Source organism: Aegilops tauschii, chromosome 6, assembly GCF_002575655.3.
Source record: "Aegilops tauschii subsp. strangulata cultivar AL8/78 chromosome 6, Aet v6.0, whole genome shotgun sequence".
NCBI classification, from domain to species: Eukaryota; Viridiplantae; Streptophyta; class Magnoliopsida; order Poales; family Poaceae; genus Aegilops; species Aegilops tauschii.
The window spans coordinates 245384176-245410793 of NC_053040.3; the positions used below are offsets into that span (position 1 = coordinate 245384176).

General features: G+C 40.1%; 1 protein-coding gene across 1 annotated transcript; it reads right to left on the bottom strand.

The window, feature by feature from the left end:
* Window positions 1-944: 944 nt before the first annotated feature.
* LOC109759051 (uncharacterized) lies at window positions 945-11250 on the bottom strand. Its single transcript, XM_073501354.1, has 14 exons — window positions 11110-11250; window positions 8200-8278; window positions 5656-5751; window positions 4928-5527; window positions 4639-4788; window positions 4368-4484; window positions 3762-4263; window positions 3484-3603; window positions 2756-3380; window positions 2431-2629; window positions 2240-2308; window positions 1452-1553; window positions 1289-1343; window positions 945-1114 (listed from the first exon to the last, which is right to left on the bottom strand). The coding sequence occupies exons 2-12, from the start codon at window positions 8242-8244 to the stop codon at window positions 1458-1460; spliced, it is 2619 nt and encodes an 872-aa protein (XP_073357455.1). The 5' UTR covers window positions 8245-8278; window positions 11110-11250; the 3' UTR covers window positions 945-1114; window positions 1289-1343; window positions 1452-1457.
* Between the last annotated feature and the right edge of the window lie 15368 nt (window positions 11251-26618).

A 26618-nucleotide genomic window follows, 5' to 3' on the forward strand; every position in this document is an offset into this window, starting at 1 on the left:
TTCCAGTCGATGCCGGTTCTCTGCTTTCAGTTGCCCCGACGCCGAGCCACCTCGCCACGGTTGTGCATTGCTCGCGAGCAGGCCGACCAGGGCGGCGAGGACCATGAGATGCTCGTCGTCCTAGACATCGGCATCAGCTTCCTCCTCCAACAGCGCCACGAGCGCCTCCTCGTCTTTGGAGTCCATCGCCGAGCAGACAAAACACCGAACACCTGGCGGGCGTGGTGGGCGCACAGCTGCCGGTATCCCATCCTGCGAGGCTGGAGCACCGGAAAACTCGCCCAAGAAGGTGGTGGAGAGGTTGCTGCGACGAAACCCTCTCTCTTTTCCGGCGGATATTGGCCTATCTAGCGGTGGTGGGCGGTGGGCGGCGCCGAGATTGGCAAGGTGGTGGGAGGGCGCGGGGGGTGGGGTGGGGGCGAATCTGGCTGTTTGTCTTGACTTTTCGCCTGACAGTGTGGCCCAGGCGTGGGTTTTCCGGGAGCCCCTAGTCAACGCCTTCGGCGCCTGCAGCAAGTTGTGTTGGGCTGTTTCTGAGTCGGCCCACTCTTCCAACTGTTTCTATGAACCGTTTTCTTTCGACTGATTCAGCGAAACGTTTTGTTCTTTCGACTGTTTGCACTGTTTCTGCAATTTTGTTTTTTCCTTCAACTGTTTTCGCGTTAATGGTTTCTCTTGGCACTGTTTGCATTGTTTCTGCAATTTTGTTCTTTTGACATGTTTACACGAAATCATGTTTCTGCAATTTTGTTCTTTCGACTGTTTGCACTGTTTCTGCAATTTTGTTTTTTCCTTCAACTGTTTTCGCGTTAATGGTTTCTCTTGGCACCTAGTAAGAAATTTAAAGCTAGATATTAATTTTTGAAGTTTTTTCATATGGAAAAAAAGTCTTGATAAAAATTGCAGAAACATGTTCATTTGAAGTAAAATTGTTTGTGCGTGACTTCTAAAATCTGCATGAATTCAAATTCAAAAAGACTGGACAACAGCATTTTTACTCCAAATGTTACAAGTAAAACTGTTACAAGTAGAAAATCATTCTTGAGAAAACAAGAAAGAAATTTGACGTTTATTCACAGGTCATGTCGAAGATGAGTGTAATCTTTCAAGCGACCTGTTAGTAAGTAGAAGAGCATGAATTAGTTGCATAATAAGAAGCACGAAACCAGTTCATTTGAAGTAGTTGTGTAATTGAAGAACTTGCAAGTAGCTTCAGCAAAAAGCATCCAAATGAAAACGTTTCAGCAAGCAATTATTACTTTAAAGTAAGAAAAAAAATGATTCATACATTTGCAGTTCTTCAATTGGGGATAAGAACTTGTTCATTTGAATGATCGAAACCCCTGTGAAAAATCAGTTAAAGAAAACAAGTAAGAGACGTTACATAAAAAAGAGTAAGTTCATAGTTAAGCAACAAGGGCAGGATTTAAAGAAAAGGATTTAGAACTTGCATGGTTCTATAGGAAGTTCCTCACTATAGGTAATTGTACTTCACTGTTGCAGTCTGTTGATATTTCATACAGGAAAATTTCACGTAAAGCTTGCAAATCAGCCTGCAAGCAGCAAGTTGTGTTTATTAGATTTTTGCTTCTGATTCAGGTGTAGGATAAAATAAGTGGAGCAAGAATTGGCAAGAAAAAAGAGAAGAACTTAAAGTTGAAAACCCAAGAACACCCATTCCACGGTAGTTTTTTAGAATTTGCAATATAAAAACTCCTGTATCATACCTGTGATGGAGCATAAAAAAATGAAAAAATTGGAAATTAGTATGCAAAGACATGAAACTGTGTATAGTTCTAAAGTAAACAAAATTCAAAACAAAAAATGGTAGGAGAAAAAAAGATTAGGTATGAACCTGAAATGAGTTCTAGGTACAACAGCAAATTTGTAGTCAAAGTCCTTGATGTTGAAAGCATTGCAATTTGGGTATGTCACGCAAATAGTGTTTTGAAATTGTAGGCAACAGTGCTAATGATAGTTGTAAATTTGTCTTGCCCAGAGCCGTTAGGATTCATAATATCGAAATACTTCCCGGAATCCAGGTTTGTGGAAATTGATATCCATTGCTTATCATTGAAACAAGGTAAGTGTACCTAAGAAAAAAAATATAAGTTTGCATTTTATTGGGTCAAAAAAGTTGTGTATTGTTTAAGCATATGTACTGGTTCATAAATGTTTTGATACTCAATCATCAGGGAAGAAAACTAACGAAATTAGCTATATCGGGGCTGAAGCCAACCCTTCCTTCACTTAGAATATCTCTAGAAATAGGATCTGAATGATTCAACATTGGCCGCATGAATAATTCCTGCGATGTCAATTGTGAAAATATCAATAATACTTAATTACTGATGCTTATATCTTTTATGGTCAAATTTGGTGACTGAAAATGAAAAGTGCTAATCAAAATATGAAGCAAAAAAACACTACCATGTCTTCTCTTTGAACAATGTGTGTAATTGCATCGGTGTTTGGGATGAGGCCTTGCCTTCCATGGAATAGTTGGTTGGTATTAAGAATTTTGGAATGACAATCTAAGGAATGGGGACTCATCCAACAGCCAGGTCTGAATGAAATAGTCAAAGTCTTCTGATCAACCCAAACTTCATTGACTTGGAAAATCCTTTGGCTATTTTTTTCATTGTTCAATGGAAAAGAACAAAAGAGCATGAAGAGGTAGTAGCAGAGCATGACAAAAAAAGAGGGAACAAAAATATAGAAACTTTTTGCTTCAAGTTACGAGAAAGAAAAATACCTTGAGTCCAAGGTTGACAGAGCTGCGTTCATAGTCTTGTAGAACTCAGACTGAACTGGGCTTGAGAAAATTACTTGTTGGTACTGCATACTTTTGTTTTGGTAAACAACTGATGTTGAAGAAAATTTCTGAAATAATTTCTTCTTTCCTTCTGCCATTTCATTTCTTTTGCATTCGAGTTCATAGTCTTCTAGAAGTTTATATAAACCTGGATCGTCAAGTGGAGTACCAAATCTGTTTTCTGCTTGTCCAGAGTTAATGCTGAAAGGCCTAAGAGGGCTATTGCTATAGAGGAATGGAGATTTCTGATTGGGTAACATAGGATAGTTGCTTGTAGAATTAACAATAAGGTTGGGAGCATTAGGCATTGAAAAGCTCGTGTTATTGGAAGCAGTCAGTTGATGCGGAAGTGCATCATGTAGGCTCTCTGTTATAGCATTGAACGAGGGAATATCATGTTCAAAATTGTTTCCTATGGAATAAGAATATCCAGTCTTAGTATCAGTTGTACCAGCCTTTTTCATTTGAAGTTCTGCTTGTTCATAATTATGGCTAGGGACAAGTGAAGAGTGCAGTTGTACAGCTGGTACTTCTACTTGATCTTCTGTACAATATAATGAATCTGCTGTTGTAAGATGGCACAAGAATGACAAAGTTATTTATATTGAATTAGTATGGGGAGAAGAAAATTTAGTTATGTTGATGAACAACAAGAACAGAAGCGTTACCTTTATTGTTTGAGATAAATTTCCACTGACTTATACTGAATTTTTCTTGTCTACATTGTAGAAAATCTTTTCCATTCATTTCCCTCACTGATTGGTCAGACTTTATTGTATCAAGAATCACTGTGTTTTGATATTTGGAAAGAAAATGGAGCACAGTTGAATCAGTAAAATGATTTAGTTTTTATTGGCAGAAGCTAGAATTTTTTTTGGAAACTACGTGTTAAACAAGGGAAGACTATGAGAAAAACGGTTAAACAAATGCGGGCATAAGTGATTACCTTGGAAAGTAGTAGAACCACCTATATCAGTTTTGGTTTGTCCATTCAATTTGATAACATCTGTACCAAGTAGGGCAGTAGTAAATGATGAGGCATTAGGCATAAGTAGGTGAAAATCTATGTGCTTGTCAATGTGGAGAGATTCAGAGAAGCTTTGAATGAGATATTCTACTGATACTTTGGTATTTTTTTCATCAAAAGTCGCTGGAAGAATGTGAGGCCCAGGGAAATCAGTGAAATCAATTGAAGAGAGGAAAGATTCTAGGACTGAATGATCTTCCATTTTCAACTTGTATAAAGAAGGATCAGCTGCAGTATTGTTTGACTTAACAATTGGAAGAAAATGAGATGTTGTAGGTTCATCAGTCCTGTTTGCTTGGGAAGGATTTTGCAAGCCAAAACCACTGTGTGCCTCATCAATGTAAGACTGCAGTGTTGGTACAGAATTTGATATGAATGTTTGCCAGAATTTCCGAGTGCTACGTTCTACCCTTGCCTTTTCCTTATTAAAATAGAAAACATGGATTAGAAAAATTAATAATTAATTAGATGACTAATGAAGCAAAACATATGAGAGCGTTGTTGTAATTTTCTGAACAAACTGACCTCTACATTGTGAATAGAAGGGAACTTGGTATTGATGTAATGCAGAACTGTTTCAAGAAGTTCTAATTCTATTACATTCGGTTCGTCATGGAATGGGGTTGAATATATGTGCTTCATCTGGTTATATTTGTCAAAAAATAGAGAAGATAAGTAATTGTTTCAAGATATAAATGTCACAACAGTAATTGGAAAAGAAAAGCACTTGTGCTGTCTTCTGACATTATGCAGTTTAGAAAAAACTAAAAATAGAATGGAAGTTGTTATTTCTTACTGGTAGCCTCCCGAACTGTGTCTTCACTCCAGGCATTGTATCAAGAGCTAGTAGAGCATTCAGCATAGTTGATGACCACATCGGAAGTCTTGGGAAAGTATTACAAGGTATCTTGTATTCAGATGTGATTAGGAATTCAAAGTGCATGACCTACAAAAATGTTTGAGAAAGGAATGGTCAGCATAAACAGTTAACCACTTTGTTTTAGTTTGATGAAGATAAAGATATTATATATGACTGAAATAAAGAACTGAAATTCATAAAAGAGTTATGAAAAGAAAATTCTTACCACCAATATTAGTTTACACCCTCCTGGCATGGCTGAGGGGTTGTTCCTTATGTCAGATTTTTTTAATTTGATGTACCAAGAAGGACAGGGCAAATTGGCACCAATTGTATCTAGATCCGAATCAATATCCACCAATGCATTGAAGAATTTTTTGGTGGGTACTCCCTTTGAATTAGGTGCAATGAGAATTGAAAGAGCCAGAAGCATGAATATCCTAGAGAAATCTTCTTTGGTTGTGGTAGGAGAAATCATTGAAAAGATATGCTCTTGAGTTGCATTAGCTGATTGCAAAAATGTATTCATGAACTGGACTGTTTGATCAGTAGGGATTGTATGAATACGTAAGCCTCCGCATGGAATACCCAGTATTTTGTGCACAACATTGTCTGTGAATTGGAATTTAAATCCATTCTCCAGTTTAATTATGCATGTGCTTGTGTTGAACTGGGCGGCTAACCAGTGGAACAAATCGTCCACATTGGAGTTGCAAGAAATATGAAGAATTGAACCAAACCCAAGTTTCCGTACTAACGACTTTTGATCGTCAGTAAGATTTGATAGGAAAATAAGGAACATGTTAAGATGATCCAGCATAACTCCCTGAATTAATTTATTAAGATGATTAGAATATTTTAAAAATTGCACAGAAAGACAATATTGCTTGTAGAAAATGGTGTCATTTCCAAATCATGAATAGTATATGAGAAATGTCGACATATTGGACTTACTTTTTGTTTTTTACGTGTGTTGTCTTCACTTAATTCTGTTATTTGAAGTTGTTGGATATCCGTCTTCTTTAGTACTGATTCATTTGCTGTAGACATCTGCAGTAATAATGAAAAAAGATTATTTCAATTAGTATTGATTTAGATAAAAGATTTTCCCATAGAAATGAGTGCATCGAATGGAAAAACACAGCCAGATACTAAACAATAAGTTGGAACAGAACGTAATTCATGAAATAAACATGTTGTCGTGTTTGTAAAAATGTGTAGTTAAATTAAAGTTTACATTCTGAATATCATTTGCTTGTCACTACAAGGAAAATGCTTATACATAGAATTTTAGCAGTAGCGCCTGTTTGGGCGCCCACGCTACTGGTATGTACCAGTAGCGCCGGCCAAAATGGGCGCTACTGCTACAAAATAGCAGCAGCGCTGGTTGGCGCGGGCCGCGCTGCTGTTTAGCTGGCCGCCGGGGCCAAAAGGGCAGGCCACTTAGCTGTAGTGTGTGTTGTGCGCCGGCACTACAGCTAGTGGGCTTAGTAGTAGCGCTGGCCCATTACCCGCGCTGCTGTTAAGCCCACTCCCTCCCCCGCGCGCCCCCCGGCCTCATCACTCAGCTCACTCACACACTCCACACTCCTCCCTCAATCCCTCGCGCGCCACCGTCGACCCCCGCACGCCGCCGTCCCCCGCGCCGGCCCTCCTCCCTGCGTCGGCCGCCCTCGCCCGCGCCGGCCCTCCTCCCCGCCGGTCGCCCTCCTTCGCGTCGGCCTCCTCCCCTGCCGGCCGCCCTGGCCCCCGCGCCGCCCCCCCCCCTCCCCGCGCGTCGGCCCTCCTCCACCGAGAGGTACATCCTCCTCCCTCCTTCCTCCTCCTCCCTAGTTTCTTTCGAAACCCTAGCAAGTTGAAAATTTTAGGTTTTTAATCTTAGTTGTTTAATCTTATGATAATGTAGTATGAATCTTAGGATAATGTAGGTTTTTAATCTTAGGTGTTTAATCTTAGTTGTTTAATCTTAGGATAATGTAGTATGAACCCTAGCTAGTTAATCTTAGGATAATGTAGTATGAATCTTAGGATAATGTAGTATGAACCCTAGCTAGTTAATCTTAGGATCATATTTTGAACTATCACATTTGTTGTTATTTTTTAGTAAAAACAATTATTCCTGTTATATGCAAATTTGAAGTGGATATATGTCATATTTTGAACATGTCACAATCTTAGTTGTTTAACCGAGTGGCCTATGTTTTGCCAAAAAAATTGATTCGTTTACGTTCCGGCAAATTTCAGGCGCTCGATATGTCCTGTTTTTAGCAAAGGTCATGCCAAATTTTGCTAAGTGTTTATTAATTTTGTTTTAATAATTAAGCATTTTGTTCTCGACATCGACGATGCCTATCCCGCATCCTCGTCGTCGATTCGGCGGAGGACTCCTGCTTGAGCCGAGGGGCCATGTCCGGGACTGGGCTCCGCCGGGATGGTACTGGGTTGTGCTACCTTCTGGTGAGCGCAGCTTAGTGAGGAGCCAGCCCGTCGTCGACTCGGAGCTTCTTTGGTGGCGGTCACATGGGGCTGCATCGGTGGAGAGGCTTGAGTCCCCCGCGCAGCTGGTACAGCACCGTGTCACGGAGGAGAACGCGCACGTCTAGCGCTACATGGTTGCGTTGGCGAACGGCCGGTTCTCCAATACCTGGTAGATTCTTTGGGGATCTCACCGGAGCTATGATTCGGTGATGGTTCCTTCTCTTTGGGTGTCCACCGCGGCCCACTGAACCTAGAGGAGCTATTATTCGAGATGTATTAGTGATATTATATGATGATCTTTGCTACAAACTACTATATATGTATTCGATGATGGATTATTAATTACCTATTAGTTATTTGCTTATTGAATGCAAAAGATGAGCGCGGTTTGTGCTACAAACTACTATATATGTATTCGATGATGGATTATATGCTGATCTTTGCTACAAACTAGGTTCGATGATGATCTTTGCTACAAACTACTACAAACTACAAATTTTAGGTGTTTTAGTTGTTATATGATGATCTTTGCTACAAACTACTATATATGTATTCGATGATGGATTATTAATTACCTATTAGGAAATGTCTGACGACGAAAGGGAATTCACTGTGTGCGATTACTGCGAAGATGAGCGCGGTCTGTGCGACAGGCCTCACCTGGTAGAAGGTTGGCGCTTCAGCATCAAGCTCCAAGAGACCTTCGATGTTGAAACGGTACGCAACGACGACAAGTGTTTTTTGTTATTTTTTGCACGACTTCTCTGCTTCTTCAACGTGTAATTTCCGTCTTTTACAATTCGACTAGCTTATCCCATGCCATGCAAGACGCTATGTCTTGGAGAAGATGGGTTTTGAAAATCATGAAAGCATGGAGACAAAGATAATTCAACTAAGGACCCATCATGGTTATGATTTTGCTGTAAATCTATACAATTCTATGAACTCATCCAATTTTGGTTGCCTGAATTGGGAAGCCCTTTGCAAGGCGTATGATTTTCATGAGGGTATGCTTCTCACCTTCGATCTTGGTGATCCTGACATCGACGAAAATAATATGACCATTTGGGTCCTTGTTGACACGCTTCCAGTTCTACCGCTGTGTGAGTTTCTCAAACATATTTATTAAGTAATTTATATTGTTTATTTCAAAATATTTGACAGCTTATTTTCATTCTTCAAAAAATGTACGGAAAATGGTAGACAGAACCTACTACTACAATGATGAAGCACAATTAACTTATAAGGAGAAAGATGGTCTTATCGCATTTTTTACTAATCTTGAGAATTACAATAGCTATTATCAAACTCCTCCACATTATGGTCAATACGTGCCACTAGTGCACGTGTTGAACTACGGTAACATCAATGGAGATAGCATGGTAAGATTTTCTACTATTATGACATCCGTGCATCTTTTGCATAAATTCTTCTAAAACTAAACTACATTGCTAACTAAAAAGTTATTACTATGTTTTTGAACAGAAAATCCCGATGGATTGTGTGCCTCATCTGATGTTGCCGAGAGGTCGCGTTGATGCTATGGGCTTACGGCCACCACGGCCAGGTCAGCCGCAGTATCCACATCACTCCTGTCCATACCGGATTTCTAAAAGCGAGGAAGCCATGATAATAAATGATTTCAAAATGTTTGAACCATCATAGAGAGCAACTTGGAAGCAACATTGTGCGTAGGCCAAGACTTGGAGACAGGATGATCTCCGTTCTTTATTATGGAGAGTCAATTTTCCTTAATGGAGAGTCAATGCCTATCTTGTTTTATGATATTTTACCTAAGAGAGGGTAGAGTAGGTCCTATGAGAGGAGTAGGTCGTAGCTAGAATGTGTTTATGTGCTACAATGTGTTAGAGTTGATGATGATGAGGAGGAGTTGTGATTATGACTAGTGACCAACTTGTTATATGTTGTCTCATTGACGAACATTGTTTGGTGGTGATGACAAGTGGTAATGAATATGCTATTTAAACAGACTAGTTCATGATGAGTTGTTATTGTATAAAAGATATATCTGTTTAAACATGTACAACGCCAAAATGCTAAAAAAAACATAAATCTTAGCAGTGGTGCGGGCCAAAATATTACCAGCAGCGCTCATTTACCAGTAGTGCTCTCCAGTGTCGCGCTACTAGTACCTGAACTTACCAGTAGCGCTGGCCTAAAAAAGCGCTACTGCTACAAAATAGTTGTAGCGCCGTAGCAGTAGCGCTGGTGCCCACGCTACTGGTAGCTCAAAAACCAGCACTACTGGTAAGGTTTTCCCTAGTAGTGTGTAGTTAGGATATTCGGTAAGATAAAAAATTTAGTTATTTGTATCTAAGTAGAGTTTTCCATTTATAGAATAAAGCAGAAATCAAATACAAAAAAGAAAATGCTCACTGTTATCTATAATTAAAGTTGGTACAAGTGCTTTGGTAAGACATAATTGTGTGATTATCAAATCCAGGTGCCTAGTTCGTTGCTACTGTACGAAAAATGTAGTGGTATGGAGTTTCCAAAATGTAGTGGTACGAAAAATTCAATAGTGCTATGCTAGCTGCTTCTACTCGGTAAGGCCTTGTTCGATTACTGTAACCCTGCATTAAGATTCAGTGATGTACTAAGCATTCAAATAAAAATCCGTTCAAGTGACAAAATTTACACAGACATGTAGTGGCCATAACTTTACATAAAGTGGAGACATACAGGTTGTGTCTAGATCAAATATGACAAAACAAGAGCATGATGGAATTCTTGTTTCGAACTCACTGAAAAAGGAAAGAAAAAATAAGAGCCACATTATTATTTCTTAACGTTAAGGTGTTCGACTGTTTTCCTAAAATTTCTTTGTTCATTGATTAAATTGAAGGGAAAATCCCTGACTCTTCAGATTCAGAAGCACTGAACAGAATAGAAGAAGCAGAACAGATTCCGCATAGACACATTATTATATTGTTAGTCCAAAAAGTACTTGACACGATGCCGTCGCCTTTGACATATATCTCTCCTGTGCTGCTCTTTGACCTATACTACAGTTTAAGTCCAGTGTGTGAGACTCAAGAATCTCAGATTTGTAGTAGTTTCACGCATTGAACTCATGTATCACTGCAAGCAAACAAAAATGAACAATGGCCAGCGCAAAAGTGCAACGGTACGTTTTTTGTGCAGTTAATGTCAGTGCGAATCATGATAGACCTAATGCCACATTGTCATTCATATAAACACATAATCCCCTTTGTACTAAAAAATGTTGCATATGCTAAAACTATGAAAAGTATATAGAACATATGCTTCAGGCCAACATGTATCGTGAATTATATTTCGGCTGATCCACAACATTCTTTCAGGTAAGCACCCCCAGTCCCCCCCCCCCACCTCTCAATCAAAATTAGGCATACGGTCCACTGAAAGAGAAAGCAGGCTATACTCCACAAGGGAGATTTATTTTGGGGGGTAAAAGACCACTAATGTTTACCTGTTACTGAATTACTGAATGTTCTACCCACAAAACTTTACAGAAGGTGTTGACACAAGATTTAGTAGATGCCTGTTATATATTTAGAATCTTCAGACATGCAGCTGGCTGAAGGCCTAAAGGAAAGTGCAGAGAAAGAGCTAGTGAATGGCTACAGCCTACAAGTTAGGTAGGCCATCAAGAACTAAGATATGACCCTGTTCGACAAGTTGTCTGTGCTGCATCAATTAAGATCGTCCCTTTCGAACCTAATCAAAAATGTTAAACAAGACGCATTCAAGTACAATCGCAAATTCCAACTAAGACAGCTTCTCATCTGATAAAAATTAGCAAAATTCCTTCTGGAAACAATCTACTTCCGAATCAATTTCTTCCATGGATTAGAGCAGCAGCTAGGGTTTGAACATCGGAGAGAAAACTCGCGGATTCGTTTGAGTAGGAGCTGACTTAGGACTGACCTTGATTTGAAGCGATTTGATTCGGAAGTAGATTGAATCGAGTAGGGCGGCGCATCCAGGGGCTCCTCGGCAGAGCAGTGATTCGAGAGAGAGCGAGAGCCTGAAAGAGGAATGAAAGGGTAAACGTAATTGGGGCGGTGTGGAGATTTGATACGCCCATTTTGCATCATGCTTTTATATCGATATTTATCGCATTATGGGCTGTTATTACACGTTATGTCACAATACTTATGCCTATTCTCTCTTATTTTACAAGGTTTACATGAAGAGGGAGAATGCCAGCAGCTGGAATTCTAGGCTGAAAAAGGAGCAAATATTAAAGACCTATTCTGCACAGCTCCAAAAGTCCTGAAACTTCACGGAAGTCATTTTTGGAATTAATAAAAAATACTGAGCGAAGAAAATACCAGAGGGGGCCCACACCCTGGCCACGAGGGTGGGGGGCACGCCCTACCCCCTGGGCGCGCCCCCTGCCTCGTGGGCCCCCTGGCAGGCCTCCGGTGCCCATCTTCTGCTATATGAAGTCTTTCGTCCGAGAAAAAATCATAAGCAAGCTTTCGGGAAGAAACTCCGCCGCCACGAGGCGGAACCAATCTAGGGCTCCGACAAAGCTGTTCTGCCGGGGAAACTTCCCTCCGGGAGAGGGAAATCATCGCCATCGTCATCACCAATGATCCTCTCATTGGGAGGGGTCAATCTCCATCAACATCTTGACCAGCACCATCTCCTCTCAAACCCTAGTTCATCTCTTGTATCCAATCTTTGTCCCAAAGCCTCAGATTGGTACTTGTGGGTAGCTAGTAGTGTTTATTACTCCTTGTAGTTGATGCTAGTTGGTTTATTTGGTGGAAGATTATATGTTCAGATCCATTATGCATATTAATATCCCTCTGATTATGAACATGAATATGATTTGTGAGTAGTTACGTTTGTTCACGAGGACATGGGAGAAGTCTTGCTATAAGTAGTCATGTGAATTTGGTATTCGTTCGATATTTTGATGAGATGTATGTTGTCTTTCCTCTAGTGGTGTTATGTGAACGTCGACTACATGACACTTCACCATTTTTTGGGCCTAGAGGAAGGCATTGGGAAGTAATAAGTAGATGATGGGTTGCTAGAGTGACAGAAGCTTAAACCCTAGTTTATGAGTTGCTTCGTAAGGGGCTGATTTGGATCCATATGTTTCATGCTATGGTTAGGTTTACCTTAATACTTCTTTTGTAGTTGCGGATGCTTGCAATATGGGTTAATCATAAGTGGGATGCTTGTCCAAGAAAGGACAGCACCCAAGCACCGGTCCACCCACATACCAAATTATCAAAGTAACGAACGCGAATCATATGAGCGTGATGAAAACTAGCTTGACAATAATTCCCATGTGTCCTCAGGAGCAATTTTCTCTATATAAGAGTTTGTCCAGGCTTGTCCTTTGCTACAAAAAGGATTGGGCCATCTTGCTGCACCTTATTTACTTTCATTACTTGTCACCCGTTACAAACTACCTTATCACAAAACTATCTGTTACCAATAATTTCAGTGCTTGCAGAGAATACCTTGTTGAAAACCGCTTATCATTTCCTTCTGCTCCTCGTTGGGTTCGACACTCTTACTTATCGAAAGGACTACGATAGATCCCCTATACTTGTGGGTCATCAAGACTCTTTTCTAGCGCCGTTGCCGGGAAGTGAAGCGCCTTTGGTAGGTGGAATTTGGTAAGGAAAAATTTATATAGTGTGCTGAAATTTACTGTCACTTGTTACTATGGAAAACAATCCTTTGAGAGGTTTGTTCGGGGTATCTTCACCTCGTCCGGAACCACAATTAGCTACCCCTCAACCTACTGAACCTACTGAAAATGTTTACTTTGAAATTCCTTCGGGTATGATAGAGAAACTTCTAGCTAATCCTTTTGCAGGAGATGGAACATTGCATCCCGATTTACACTTAATCTATGTGGATGAAGTTTGTGGATTATTTAAGCTTGCAGGTATGCCCGATGATGTTATCAAGAAGAAGGTCTTCCCTTTATCTTTGAAGGGAGAGGCATTGACATGGTATATGCTATGTGATGATATGGGATCATGGAACTACAAACGATTGAAATTGGAATTTCATCAGAAGTTTTATCCTATGCATCTTGTTCATCGTGATTGTAATTAATATATAATTTTTGGCCTCGCGAAGGAGAAAGCATCGCTCAAGCTTGGGGGAGGCTTAAGTCAATGTTATATTCATGCCCCAATCATGAGCTCTCAAGAGAAATGATTATTCAAAAAATTTATGCTCGGCTTTCTCTCAATAATCGCTCCATGCTCGATATTTCTTGTACTGGCTCTTTTATGATGAAGACTATTGAATTCAAATGGGATTTATTGGAAAGAATTAAATGCAACTGTGAAGATTGGGACCTCGACGAAGGTAAGGAGTCAGGTATTACACCTAAGTTTGATTGTGTTAAATCTTTTATGGATACCGATGTTTTCCGTGAATTTAGCACTAAATATGGACTTGACACCGAGATAGTAGCTTCTTTCTGTGAATCCTTTGCTACTCATGTTGATCTCCCTAAGGAGAAGTGGTTTAAATATAATCCTCCCATTGAAGTAAAAGTAGTTGCACCTATTAAAGTTAAAGAAAAGACTATCACTTATAGTGATCCTGCCGTTCCTACTGCTTATATTGAGAAGCCGCCCTTCCCTGTTAGAATAAAGGATCATGCTAAAGCTTCAAATGTAGTCAACAAAAGTAATATTAGGACATACAAACCGCCTGAGCAAGTTAAAGTTGAACCTAAAATTGCTATGGTTAAAGATCTCTTGGCTGATAATATCGATGGGCATGTTATTTACTTCTGTGATGAGACTGCTAGAATTGCTAAACCTGGTGCTAAAGATAAACATAGACCTGTGGTAGGCATGCCTGTTATTTCTGTTAAAATAGGAGATCATTGTTATCATGGCTTGTGTGATATGGGTGCTAGTGCTAGTGCAATACCTCATTCTTTATACGAAGAAATTATGCATGATATTGCACCTGCTGAGATAGAAGATATCGATGTTAGCATTAAGCTTGCCAACAGAAATACTATTTCACCGATTGGGATTGTTAGAGATGTTGAAGTCTTGTGTGGGAAGGTTAAATATCCTGCTAATTTTCTTGTTCTTGGTTCCCCACAAGATAGCTTTTGTCCCATTATATTTGGTAGACCCTTCTTGAACACTGTTAATGCTAGGATAGACTGCGAAAAGGATGTCGTTACTATTGGTTTGGGTGATATGTCTCATGAGTTTAATTTTGCTAAATTTAGTAGACAACCCCGTGATGAGGAATTGCCAAGTAAAGATGAAATTATTGGTCTTGCTTCTATTGCCGTGCCTCCTAGTGATCCTTTAGAACAATATTTGCTAGACCATGAAAATGATACGTTTATGAATGAAAGAAGGGAAATAGATCAAGTATTCTTTAAACAGGGACCTATTCTGAAACACAACTTGCCTGTTGAAATCCTAGGGGATCCTCCTCCACCCAAGGGTGATCCCGTATTTGAGCTTAAACCATTACCTGATACTCTTAAATATGCTTATCTTGATGAAAAAAAGATATATCCTGTTATTATTAGTGCTAACCTTTCAGAGCATGAAGAAGAGAAATTATTGAAAACTCTGAAGAAGCACTGTGCTGCATTGGATATACTCTTGATGATCTTAAGGGCATTAGTCCCACTCTATGTCAACACAAAATAAATTTGGAGAAAGACGCCAAACCAGTTATTGATCACCAACGACGGCTAAATCCTAAGATGAAAGAAGTGGTAAGAAAGGAAATATTAAAGCTCCTTGAAGCATGTATAATTTATCTCGTTGCTGATAGTCAGTGGGTAAGTCTTGTCCATTCTGTCCCTAAGAAGGGAGGTATTACTGTCGTTCCTAATGATAAAGATGAATTGATCCCACAAAGAATTATTGCAGGTTATAGAATGGTAATTGATTTCTGTAAATTAAATAAAGCTACTAAAAAGGATCATTACCCTTTGCCTTTCATTGATCAAATGCTAGAAAGATTATCCAAACATACACATTTTTGCTTTCTAGATGGTTACTCTGGTTTCTCTCAAATACCTGTGTCAGCTGATGATCAAGAAAAGACCACTTTTACTTGCCCTTTCAGTACCTTTGCTTATAGACGTATGCCTTTTGGTTTTTGTAATGCACCTGCTACCTTTCAAAGATGCATGATGGCTATATTCTCTGACTTTTGTGAAAAGATTTGTGAGGTTTTCGTGGATGATTTCTCTGTTTATGGATCCTCTTTTGATGATTGCTTGAGCAACCTTGATCGAGTTTTGCAGAGATGTGAAGAAACTAACCTTGTCTTGAATTGGGAGAAGTGTCACTTTATGGTTAATGAAGGTATTGTCTTGGGGCATAAAATTTCTGAAAGAGGTATTGAAGTTGACAAAGCTAAAGTTGATGCTATTGAAAAGATGCCGTGTCCCAAGGAAATTAAAGGTATAAGAAGTTTCTTGGGTCATACCGGTTTTTATAGGAGGTTCATTAAGGACTTCTCAAAAATTTCTCGGCCTCTGACTAATCTATTACAAAAAGATATTCCTTTTGTCTTTGATGATGATTGTGTAGAGGCATTTGAAATACTTAAGAAAGCTTTGATTTCTGCACCTATTGTTCAGCCACCTGATTGGAATTTACCTTTTGAAATTATGTGTGATGCTAGTGATTATGCTGTATGTGTTGTTCTAGGACAAAGAGTTGATAAGAAATTAAATGTTATTCAATATGCTAGTAAAACTCTAGACAATGCCCAGAGAAATTATGCTACTACTGAAAAAGAATTCTTAGCAGTTGTATTTGCTTGTGATAAGTTCAGACCTTATATTGTTGATTCTAAAGTAACTATTCACACTGATCATGCTGCTATTAAATATCTTATGAAAAAGAAAGATGCTAAACCTAGACTTATTAGATGGGTTCTCTTGCTACAAGAATTTGATTTGCATATTAGGGAGCTGAGAACCCCGTTGCAGACAACTTGTCTAGGTTAGAGAATGTTCTTGATGACCCACTACCTATTGATGATAGCTTTCCTGATGAACAATTAGCTGTCATAAATGCTTCTCGTACTGCTCCATGGTATGCTAATTATGCTAATTACATTGTTGCTAAATTTATACCACCTAGTTTCACATACCAGCAAAAGAAAAAGTTTTTCTATGATTTAAGACATTACTTCTGGGATGACCCACACCTTTATAAAGAAGGAGTAGATGGTGTTATTAGACGTTGTATACCTGAGCATGAACAGGAACAGATCCTACGCAAGTGTCACTCCGAAGCTTATGGAGGACACCACGCTGGAGATAGAACTGCACATAAGGTACTGCAATCCGGTTTTTATTGGCCTACTCTCTTCAAAGATGCCCGTAAGTTTGTCTTGTCTTGTGATGAATGTCAAAGAATTGGTAATATTAGTAGACGTCAAGAAATGCCTATGAATTATTCACTCGTTATTGAACCATTTGATGTTTGGGGCTTCGATTATATGGGATTGTTTCCTTCCTCTGATGGGTATACACATATTTTAGTTGTTGTTGAGTATGTTACTAAGTGGGTAGAAGCTATTCCAACTAGTAGTGCTAATCATAACCCTCTATTAAAATGCTTAAAGAAGTTATTTTCCCGAGGTTTGGAGTCCCTAGATATTTAATGACTGATGGTGGTTCACATTTTATTCATGGTGCTTTTCGTAAAATGCTTGCTAAGTATGATGTTAATCATAGAATTGCATCCCCTTATCACCCACAGTCTAGTGGTCAAGTAGAACTTAGCAATAGAGAGCTCAAATTAATTTTGCAAAAGACTGTTAATAGATCTAGAAAGAATTGGTCCAAGAAACTTGATGATGCATTATGGGCCTATAGAACTGCATATAAAAATCCTATGGGTATGTCTCTGTATAAAATGGTTTATGGAAAAGCATGTCACTTACCTCTCGAATTAGAACATAAGGCATATTGGGCCATTAAAGAGCTCAATTATGATTTCAAAATTGCCGGTGAGAAGAGGTTATTTGACATTAGCTCACTTGATGAATGGAGAACCCAAGCCTATGAGAATGCCAAACTGTTTAAAGAAAAAGTTAAAAGATGGCATGAAAAAAGGATACAAAACCGTGAGTTTAATGTAGGTGATTATGTGTTGTTATTCAACTCTCATTTAAGATTTTTTGCAGGAAAACTTCTCTCTAAATGGGAAGGTCCTTACGTTATCGAGGAGGTCTATCGTTCCGGTGCCATAAAAATCAACAACTTCGAAGGCACAAATCCGAAGGTGGTAAACGGTCAAAGAATCAAACATTATATCTCAGGTAATCCCATAGATGTTGAAACCAATATTATTGAAACCGTAACCCCGGAGGAATACATAAGGGACACTTTCTAGAATGTTTCAGACTCCGAAAAGGAATAGGTATGTGGTACGGTAAGTAAACCGACTCCAAAACAGTTCTAATGGCAATTTTTCTCCGTTTTGGAGTATTTAAGAAAATAGGAAAATAAGAAGTAATCCGGGAAGGACACGAGGGTGGAGGGCGCGCCCTACCCCCTGGGCGCGCCCCCTGCCTCGTGGGCACCTCGTGTGCTCTCCGGACTCCGTTTTCTTGCAGGATACTTCTTTTGGTCGGTAAAAATTCATTATATAATCTCTCGAAGGTTTTGACCACCGTATCACGCAATTATCCTCTGTTCTTGTTTCGAGCTGTTTTTCTGACAGATCTAGATCACCATGATGTCTCCAAGTGCCCCCAAGGACAAGTTCTTCGATAAGGTCATCAACCCCTACCTCGCGGAAGTGTTGCAACATCATCAAACCATTGAGATGCGTGAGGGGTTGTTGCACATCCGTGATGTTGAGGGACCAAGGAGGACCGGAAGCGTGGAGACAAGGCTCGAGGCAATGGAGCAACAAGTTTTCAAGTGTCAGGAGATGGTGGAGCCTGGACTCGACTCCAATCACATAATGATCACGGAATTCACCAACAACCACAAGCTGGATGCCAAGGACATTGGGGAGGCCATCTTCAAGCTTCACGAGAAAATCGAGCACCTCCAAGCCCAGATCTATGACCTTCAAAACCAAAACTATGAGTATGAATATAGATTCAAGAGGATGAGTTTGGATGCAGATTTAAGGATCCCGGAGACTCGATCATCCTTCTATGATGGTGAGCATATGCCTTGGAAGATGGACGACAAGCCTACATCATCAACAACCCCATCACCACCACTTCCGAGGAAGGAGACATAATCATATGGGTATGGGCACTCCCCTTGGCAACTGCCAAGCTTGGGGGAGGTGCCCCGGTATCGTATCACCATCACACTCCTATCTTTACCGTTTTTCTTAGTTCGATCCTTTTGGTAATATCTTGATCTAGTAGAATAAAGTTTTAGTGTGATTTATTCTTGAGTTTTGCTTTATGATCCTTCTATGTAATCGAGTCCGTGAGCTATATATAATAAAGATTAGTGTTGAGTCAAGGGCTTGATTATCTTGCTATGATCTTGAGAGAAAAGAGAAAGAATAAAAAGAAATAAAAGAGATCATATTGATCTTATTGAGAGTAATGACTTCACATATAAAGAGTATGATGAATAAAAGTTGTTGAGAGTTGACAAACATAGTTGCAATTAATAAGAAGTAATAAAGAAAGAGAGGTTTCACATATAAATATACTATCTTGGACATCTTTTATAATTGTGAGCACTCATTAAAGTATGACATGCTAAAGAGTTGATGTTGGACAAGGAAGACAACGTAATGGGTTATGTTTTCTTGTATCCGAAATAAAGTATATTGTCATGGATCATCCAACATGTTGAGCTTGCCTTTCTCCCTCATGCTAGCCAAATTCTTTGCACCAAGTAGCGATACTACTTGTGCTTCCGAATATCCTTAAAACCAGTTTTGCCACGAGTGTCCACCATATCTACCTATGGATTGAGTAAGATCCTTCAAGTAAGTTGTCATCGGTGCATGCAATAAAAATTGCTCTCTAAATATGTATGATTTATTAGTGTGGAGAAAATAAGCTTTATACGATCTTGTGATGTGGAAGAAATAAAAGCGATGGACTGCATAATAAAGGTCCATATCACAAGTGGCAATATAAAGTGATGTTCTTTTGCATTAAGATTTCATGCATCCAACCATGAAAGCGCGTGACAACCTCTGCTTCCTCTACGAAGGGCCTATCTTTTACTTTTGTCTTATTCCTTATGCAAGAGTCATGGTGATCTTCACCTTTCCTTTTTACATTTTATCCTTTGGCAAGCATATTGTGTTGGAAAGATCCTGATATATATATATATATATATCCAATTGGATGTAAGTTGACATGAATTATTATTGTTGACATTACCCTTGAGGTAAAAGGTTGGGAGGCAGCACTATAAGCCCCTATCTTTCTCTGTGTCCGATTAAAACTCCATACCCATAAGTATTGAGTGAGTGTTAGCAATTGTGAAAGACTAAATGATAGTTGAGTATGTGGACTTGCTGAAAAGCTCTTATATTGACTCTTTCCGATGTTATGATAAATTGCAATTGCTTCAATGACTGGGATAACAGTTTGTTGGTTCTCAACAAAGTTTCAGATTCATACTTGACATTGTGAATAGATTATTACTTGAGCATAAGAAATCATATGACAATATATATATATACATGTTGCTGTTATAAGAATGATCATGATGCCCTCATGTCCATATTTTATTTTATCGACACCTCTGTCTCTAAACATGTGGACATATTTATCATTATCGGCTTCCACTTGAGGACAAGCGAGGTCTAAGCTTGGGGAGTTGATACGTCCATTTTGCATCATGCTTTTATATCGATATTTATCGCATTATGGGCTGTTATTACACGTTATGTCACAATACTTATGCCTATTCTCTCTTATTTTACAAGGTTTACATAAAGAGGGAGAATGCCGGTAGCTGGAATTCTGGGCTGGAAAAGGAGCAAATATTAGAGACCTATTCTGCACAGCTCCAAAAGTCCTAAAACTTCACGGAAGTCATTTTTGGATTTAATAAAAAATACTGAGCGAAGAAAATACCAGAGGGGGCCCACACCCTTGCCACGAGGGTGGGGGCGCACCCTACCCCCCTCGGCGCTTGATAAGTTTTTTCAATGAGTACATACCTTAACAAGATTTTGAAGTGGTTCAAAATGGAACAGTCAAAGAAAGAGTTTCTTGCCTATGTTACAAGGTGTGAAATTGAGTAAGACTCAAAACCCGACCACGGCAGAAGATAGAAAAAGAATGAAAGTCATTCCCTATGCCTCGGCCATAGGTTCTATAAAGTATGCCATGCTGTGTACAAGATCTATTGTATACCCTACACTGATTTTGGCAAGCGAGTACAATAGTGATCTAGGAGTAGATCACTGGACAGCGGTCAAAATTATCCTTACTGGAATAAGGATATGTTTCTCGATTATGGAAGTGACAAAAGGCTCGTCGTAAAAGGTTACGTCGATGCAAGTTTTGACACTAATCTAGATGACTCTAAGTCTCGGTCTAGATACATATTGAAAGTGGGAGAAATTAGCTAGAGTAGCTCCGTGCAGAGCATTGTAGACATAGAAATTTGCAAAATACTTACGGATCTGAATGTAACAGACCCGTTGACTAAAATTATCTCACAATCAAAACATGATCACACCTTAGTACTCTTTGGGTGTTAATCACATAGCTATGTGAACTAGATTATTGACTCTAGCAAACCCTTTGAGTGTTGGTCACATAGAGATGTGAACTATGGGTGTCATGGTGATGTGAATTATTGATGTTAAATCACATGGCGATGTGAACTAGATTATTGACTCTAGTGCAAGTGGGAGACTGAAGGAAATTTGTCCTAGAGGCAATAACAAAGTATTATATATTTCCTTATATCATGATAAATGTTTATTATTCATGCTAGAATTGTATTAACCGGAAACATAATACATGTGTGAATACATAGACAAACAGAGTGTCACTAGTATGCCTCTACTTGACTAGCTCGTTAATCAAAGATGGTTATGTTTTCTAGCCATAGACATGAGTTGTCATTTGATTAACGAGATCACCTCATTAGGAGAATGACGTGATTGACTTGACCCATTCCGTTAGCTTAGCACCCGATCGTTTAGTATGTTGCTATTGCTTTCTTCATGACTTATACATGTTCCTCTGACTATGAGATTATGCAACTCCCGTTTACCGGAGGAACACTTTGTGTGCTACCAAACGTCACAACGTAAATGGGTGATTATAAAGGTGCTCTACAGGTGTCTCCAAAGGTACTTGTTGGGTTGGCGTATTTCGAGATTAGGATTTGTCACTCCGATTGTCGGAGAGGTACCTCTGGGCCCACTCGGTAATGCACATCACTATAAGCCTTGCAAGCATTGTGACTAATGAGTTAGTTGCGGGATGATGTGTTATGGAACGAGTAAAGAGACTTGCCGGTAACGAGATTGAACTAGGTATCGAGATACCGACGATCAAATCTCGGGCAAGTAACATACCGGTGACAAAGGGAACAACGTATGTTGTTATGCGGTCTGACCGATAAAGATCTTCGTAGAATATGTGGGAGCCAATATGGGCATCCAGGTCCCGCTATTGGTTATTGACCGGAGACGTGTCTCGGTCATGTCTACATAGTTCTCGAACCCGTAGGGTCCGCACGCTTAACGTTACGATGACAGTTTTATTGCGTTTTGATGTACCGAAGGAGTTCGGAGTCCCGGATGAGATCGGGGATATGACGAGGAGTCTCAAAATGGTCGAGACGTAAAGATCGATATATTGGACGACTATATTCGGACTTCGGAAAGGTTCCGAGTGATTCGGGTATTTTTCGGAGTACCGAAGAGTTACGGGAATACGTATTGGGCCTTATTGGGCCATACGGGAAAGAAGAAAAAGGGCCTCAAGGGTGGCCGCACCCCTCCCCTTGGTCTGGTCCGAATTGGACTAGGGAAGGGGGGCGCCCCCGCCCCCCTTCCTTCCTTCTCTTTTCCCTTCCTCTTTTCCTATTCCATATGGGAGGTGGAATCCTACTAGGACTAGGGAGTCCTAGTAGGACTCCACACTTGGTGCGCCCCCTCCTAGGGCCGGCCTCCTCCTCCCTTGCTCCTTTATATACGGGGGCAGGGGGGCACCCCAGAGACACAACAATTGATCCTTGAGATCTCTTAGCCATGTGCGGTGCCCCCCTCCATCATATTACACCTCGATAATACCGTTGCGGAGCTTAGGCGAAGCCCTGCGTCGGTGGAACATCATCATCGTCACCACGCCGTCGTCCTGACGAAACTCTCCCTCAACACTCGGCTGGATCAGAGTTCGAGGGACGTCATCGAGCTGAACGTGTGTAGAACTCGGAGGTGCCGTGCGTTCGGTACTTGATCGGTCGGATCGTGAAGACGTACGACTACATCAACCGCGTTGTGTTAACGCTTCCGCTTTCAGTCTACGAGGGTACGTGGACAACACTCTCCCCTCTCGTTGCTATGCATCACCATGATCTTGCGTGTGCGTAGGAATTTTTTTGAAATTACTATGTTCCCCAACAGTGCCAACCCCTATGCATAAGTTCATTGAACCCGCAAGTTGATCACCAAAACATACATCAAGTAGATCACGTGAATACCCTATTGTCACCACAGATAAGCACGGCAAGACATACATCAAGTGTTCTCAAATCCTTAAAGACTCAATCCGACAAGACAACTTCAAAGGGAAAACTCAATCCATTACAAGAGAGTAGAGGGGGAGAAACATCATAAGATCCAACTATAATAGCAAAGCTCGCGATACATCAAGATTGTATCACCTCAAGAACACGAGAGAGAGAGAGAGAGAGAGAGAGAGATCGAACACATAGCTACTGGTACATACCCTCAGCCCCGAGGGTGAACTACTCCCTCCTCGTCATGGAGAGCGCCGGGATGATGAAGATGGCCACCGGTGAGGGATCCCCCCTCCGGCAGGGTGCCGGAACAGGGCCCCGATTGGTTTTTGGTGGCTACAGAGGCTTGCGGCGGTGGAACTCTCGATCTATTCTGTTCCTCGATGTTTTTAGGGTATATGGATATATATAGGCGGAAGAAGTCGGTCAGGGGAGCCACGAGGGGCCCACGAGGGTGGGGGGCGCGCCTCCCTGCCTCGTGGCCACCCCGTTGCTTCCCTGACGTACACTCCAAGTCTCCTGGATTGCTTCCGTTCCAAAAATAACTCTCCCAAAGGTTTCATTCCGTTTGGACTCCGTTTGATATTCCTTTTCTTCGAAACACTGAAACAAGGGAAAAAATAGAAACTGGCACTGGGCTCTGGGTTAATAGGTTAGTCCCAAAAAATAATATAAAAGTGTTTAATAAAGCCCATGAACATCCAAAAGAGATAATATAATAGCATGAAACAATCAAAAATTATAGATACGTTGGAGACGTATCAGGGCGCGCCCCCCTGCCTCGTGGGCCCCCTGGTAGGCCTCCGGTGCCCATCTTCTGCTATATGAAGTCTTTCGTCCGAGAAAAAAATCATAAGCAAGCTTTCTGGAAGAAACTTCGCCGCCACGAGGTGGAACCTTGGCGGAACCAATCTAGGGCTCCGGCAGAGCTGTTCTGCCGGGGAAACTTCCCTCCGGGAGGGGGAAATCATCGCCATCGTCATCACCAACGATCCTCTCATTGGGAGGGGTCAATCTCCATCAACATCTTGACCAGCACCATCTCCTCTCAAACCCTAGTTCATCTCTTGTATCCAATCTTTGTCCCAAAGCCTCAGATTGGTACTTGTGGGTAGCTAGTAGTGTTTATTACTCCTTGTAGTTGATGCTAGTTGGTTTATTTGGTGGAAGATTATATGTTCAGATCCATTATGCATATTAATATCCCTCTGATTATGAACATGAATATGATTTGTGAGTAGTTACGTTTGTTCCTGAGGACATGGGAGAAGTCTTGCTATAAGTAGTCATGTGAATTTGGTATTCGTTCGATATTTTGATGAGATGTATGTTGTCTTTCCTCTAGTGGTGTTATGTGAACGTCGACTACATGACACTTCACCATTGTTTGGGCCTAGAGGAAGGCATTGGGAAGTAATAAGTAGATGATGGGTTGCTAGAGTGACAGAAGCTTAAACCCTAGTTTATGAGTTGCTTCGTAAGGGGCTGATTTGGATCCATATGTTTCATGCTATGGTTAGGTTTACCTTAATACTTCTTTTGTAGTTGCGGATGCTTGCAATAGGGATTAATCATAAGTGGGATGCTTATCCAAGAAAGGACAGCACCCAAGCACCGGTCCACCCACATACCAAATTATCAAAGTAACGAACGCGAATCATATGAGCGTGATAAAAACTAGCTTGACGATAATTCCCATGTGTCCTCGGGAGCAATTTTCTCTATATAAGAGTTTGTCTAGGCTTGTCCTTTGCTACAAAAAGGATTGGGCCATCTTGCTGCACCTTATTTACTTTCATTACTTGTCACCCGTTACAAACTACCTTATCACAAAACTATCTGTTACCGATAATTTCAGTGCTTGCAGAGAATACCTTGCTGAAAACCGCTTATCATTTCCTTCTGCTCCTCGTTGGGTTCGACACTCTTACTTATCGAAAGGACTACGATAGATCCCTATACTTGTGGCTCATCAAGATTTTGCTCTCAGCTCCCTATATTTTGCGTCTTTCGTAATACGTTTTGTAGTTAGGACCTTTAGGTCAAGTTCTTTCATACTTTTAAGTCCTTAATTTTGGAGTGCTGGTCGGGGGTACTAGCCCCACCAGCCAGTCAATTTGCACAGAGAAAAAAAGAAATAAAAGTGGGGTTGGTTGGTGTTTGGTGGACTCCAGGGTTCAGGGGCTGAAATCTCGCAGGCGTCGGTGCTGGCGGCGGCTGCGCGAGCACTAGCCCAGATCTCGTTGGCGCCGGCGGCATGGAAGATCTTTGAGATGTTGTTCCGGAGTTCTCTGTCGGCGCCATGAAAAAAAATCGCTCTAATCGACCCGTCGGGAAGCTTCAAACTTCGAAATCTTCTCGGACCACCCAATCCTCCAATTCCAAGGTAGTTGCCTTGTGATCTTTATCTGATCTTTGATCTTGATGGAATTACGAATCGAAATACTGAATTGTAGTCAAAATCATGTAGTTCTTTGTTTCCTTGTTTTCTGATGTAGTGATTACAATGTGGTAGCATATATAATTGTTCGGAAGTGAATGTTCTGCTGCTTGAAGTAAGCTTAATAAAAGTTTAGTCAGTTTATCTCATTATTGTGCTAGTTCAAAAAGATTATTGTAGTGGTTTGCTTGTTGCTTAACCTATAGTTTAGATGGATGGTTGATTATTATTCAGGCAATAATGTACAGAAAAAAGTCATTCAGAACACACTTAAAGAAAACAGTATTAAGCTAAACTTTAGTCTTTGTAGTAGGATTTTGAAATAAACTAACTTGTTTATGTGAACAAACTTTGTGCTAGATAATTGTTTGTTATTATTACTGTATGAACATCAATTCTAGACATGTCCCCTGCATTGACACATCCTTTGAATTCAGTGGGAGAATTTTTTTAAGGAAAGACGGTGTTGAAATTACAAGTAGGTGTGCTTGCACCTAAAAAAAATTTAGACTAATTTCTTACCATTAGAGTGTCAAAACTAGTCCTTCAATACATGTTTAGAAGGTTTACTTTCACACTGATGAAACTTTTTTCTGAGAAAAGTTTATCAAAACATAGCAATCTATTTTTTTAAGGTAATCTCACATTGGCAAAATCATGAAATTGAGATGTTGAGTTCGTTCGGGTTATTCTTTTGTGAAAATGCGGCAGTATGATAAAAAATAGGGTGTTTTAGTACATTTAAGGATGTAAAATATTAATTGCGGAGGAACCTCAAAAGAGAGAAATTCTAAAAACTACACTTGAAGTAGTCATCATCAGTTGATAACTAAAGACGCTTTTGGTGTTGAAACTGAAAGTTACAACTCATAAATGTCTATTAGCTTCACATTTAGATACTTGTGCTTATGAGAACTATATAAAAAACTGGTGTATAAAAATTCGAACAAGTTCTCTGTTTCTTCAAGATTTGTATCTTTCTTTACGCTTGGAGGATAGTAAAATTAATTTGGTGTAATTAGATTTCTGTCTTTAACTGTTAATTAATTTGGAGGCGATATTGTAGGTACCAAAAGCTGGAACAGCTTGAAAGCGGAAACCTCCGAAGAAGAAAGAACCAGAGACAATTCTACCCTCAACTGGAGGAGATAAAACTGATTCAAAGCTAGAGAGCACAGTACTTTTCTAATCCTGATTAATGGTTCCATTAATAACTGTTATGAGGAAGCAACGCATTAATGAGAAAATATGGAAAACCTAATGTTTGAAAAATCATTTCTGTTGATAATTGCAGGTTGACAA

Excerpts from the sequence above, each read along its gene's own strand:
- LOC109759051 (XM_073501354.1), bottom strand. The coding sequence starts at position 8,244 with ATGGTCATATTATTTTCGTCGATGTCAGGATCACCAAGATCGAAG. Across the intron at positions 5,752-8,199 it reads CAGGATCACCAAGATCGAAG|ATGTCTACAGCAAATGAATC; the intron begins GTGAGAAGCATA and ends TTATTACTGCAG. Across the intron at positions 3,381-3,483 it reads ATTTATCTCAAACAATAAAG|CAGATTCATTATATTGTACA; the intron begins GTAACGCTTCTG and ends ATCTTACAACAG.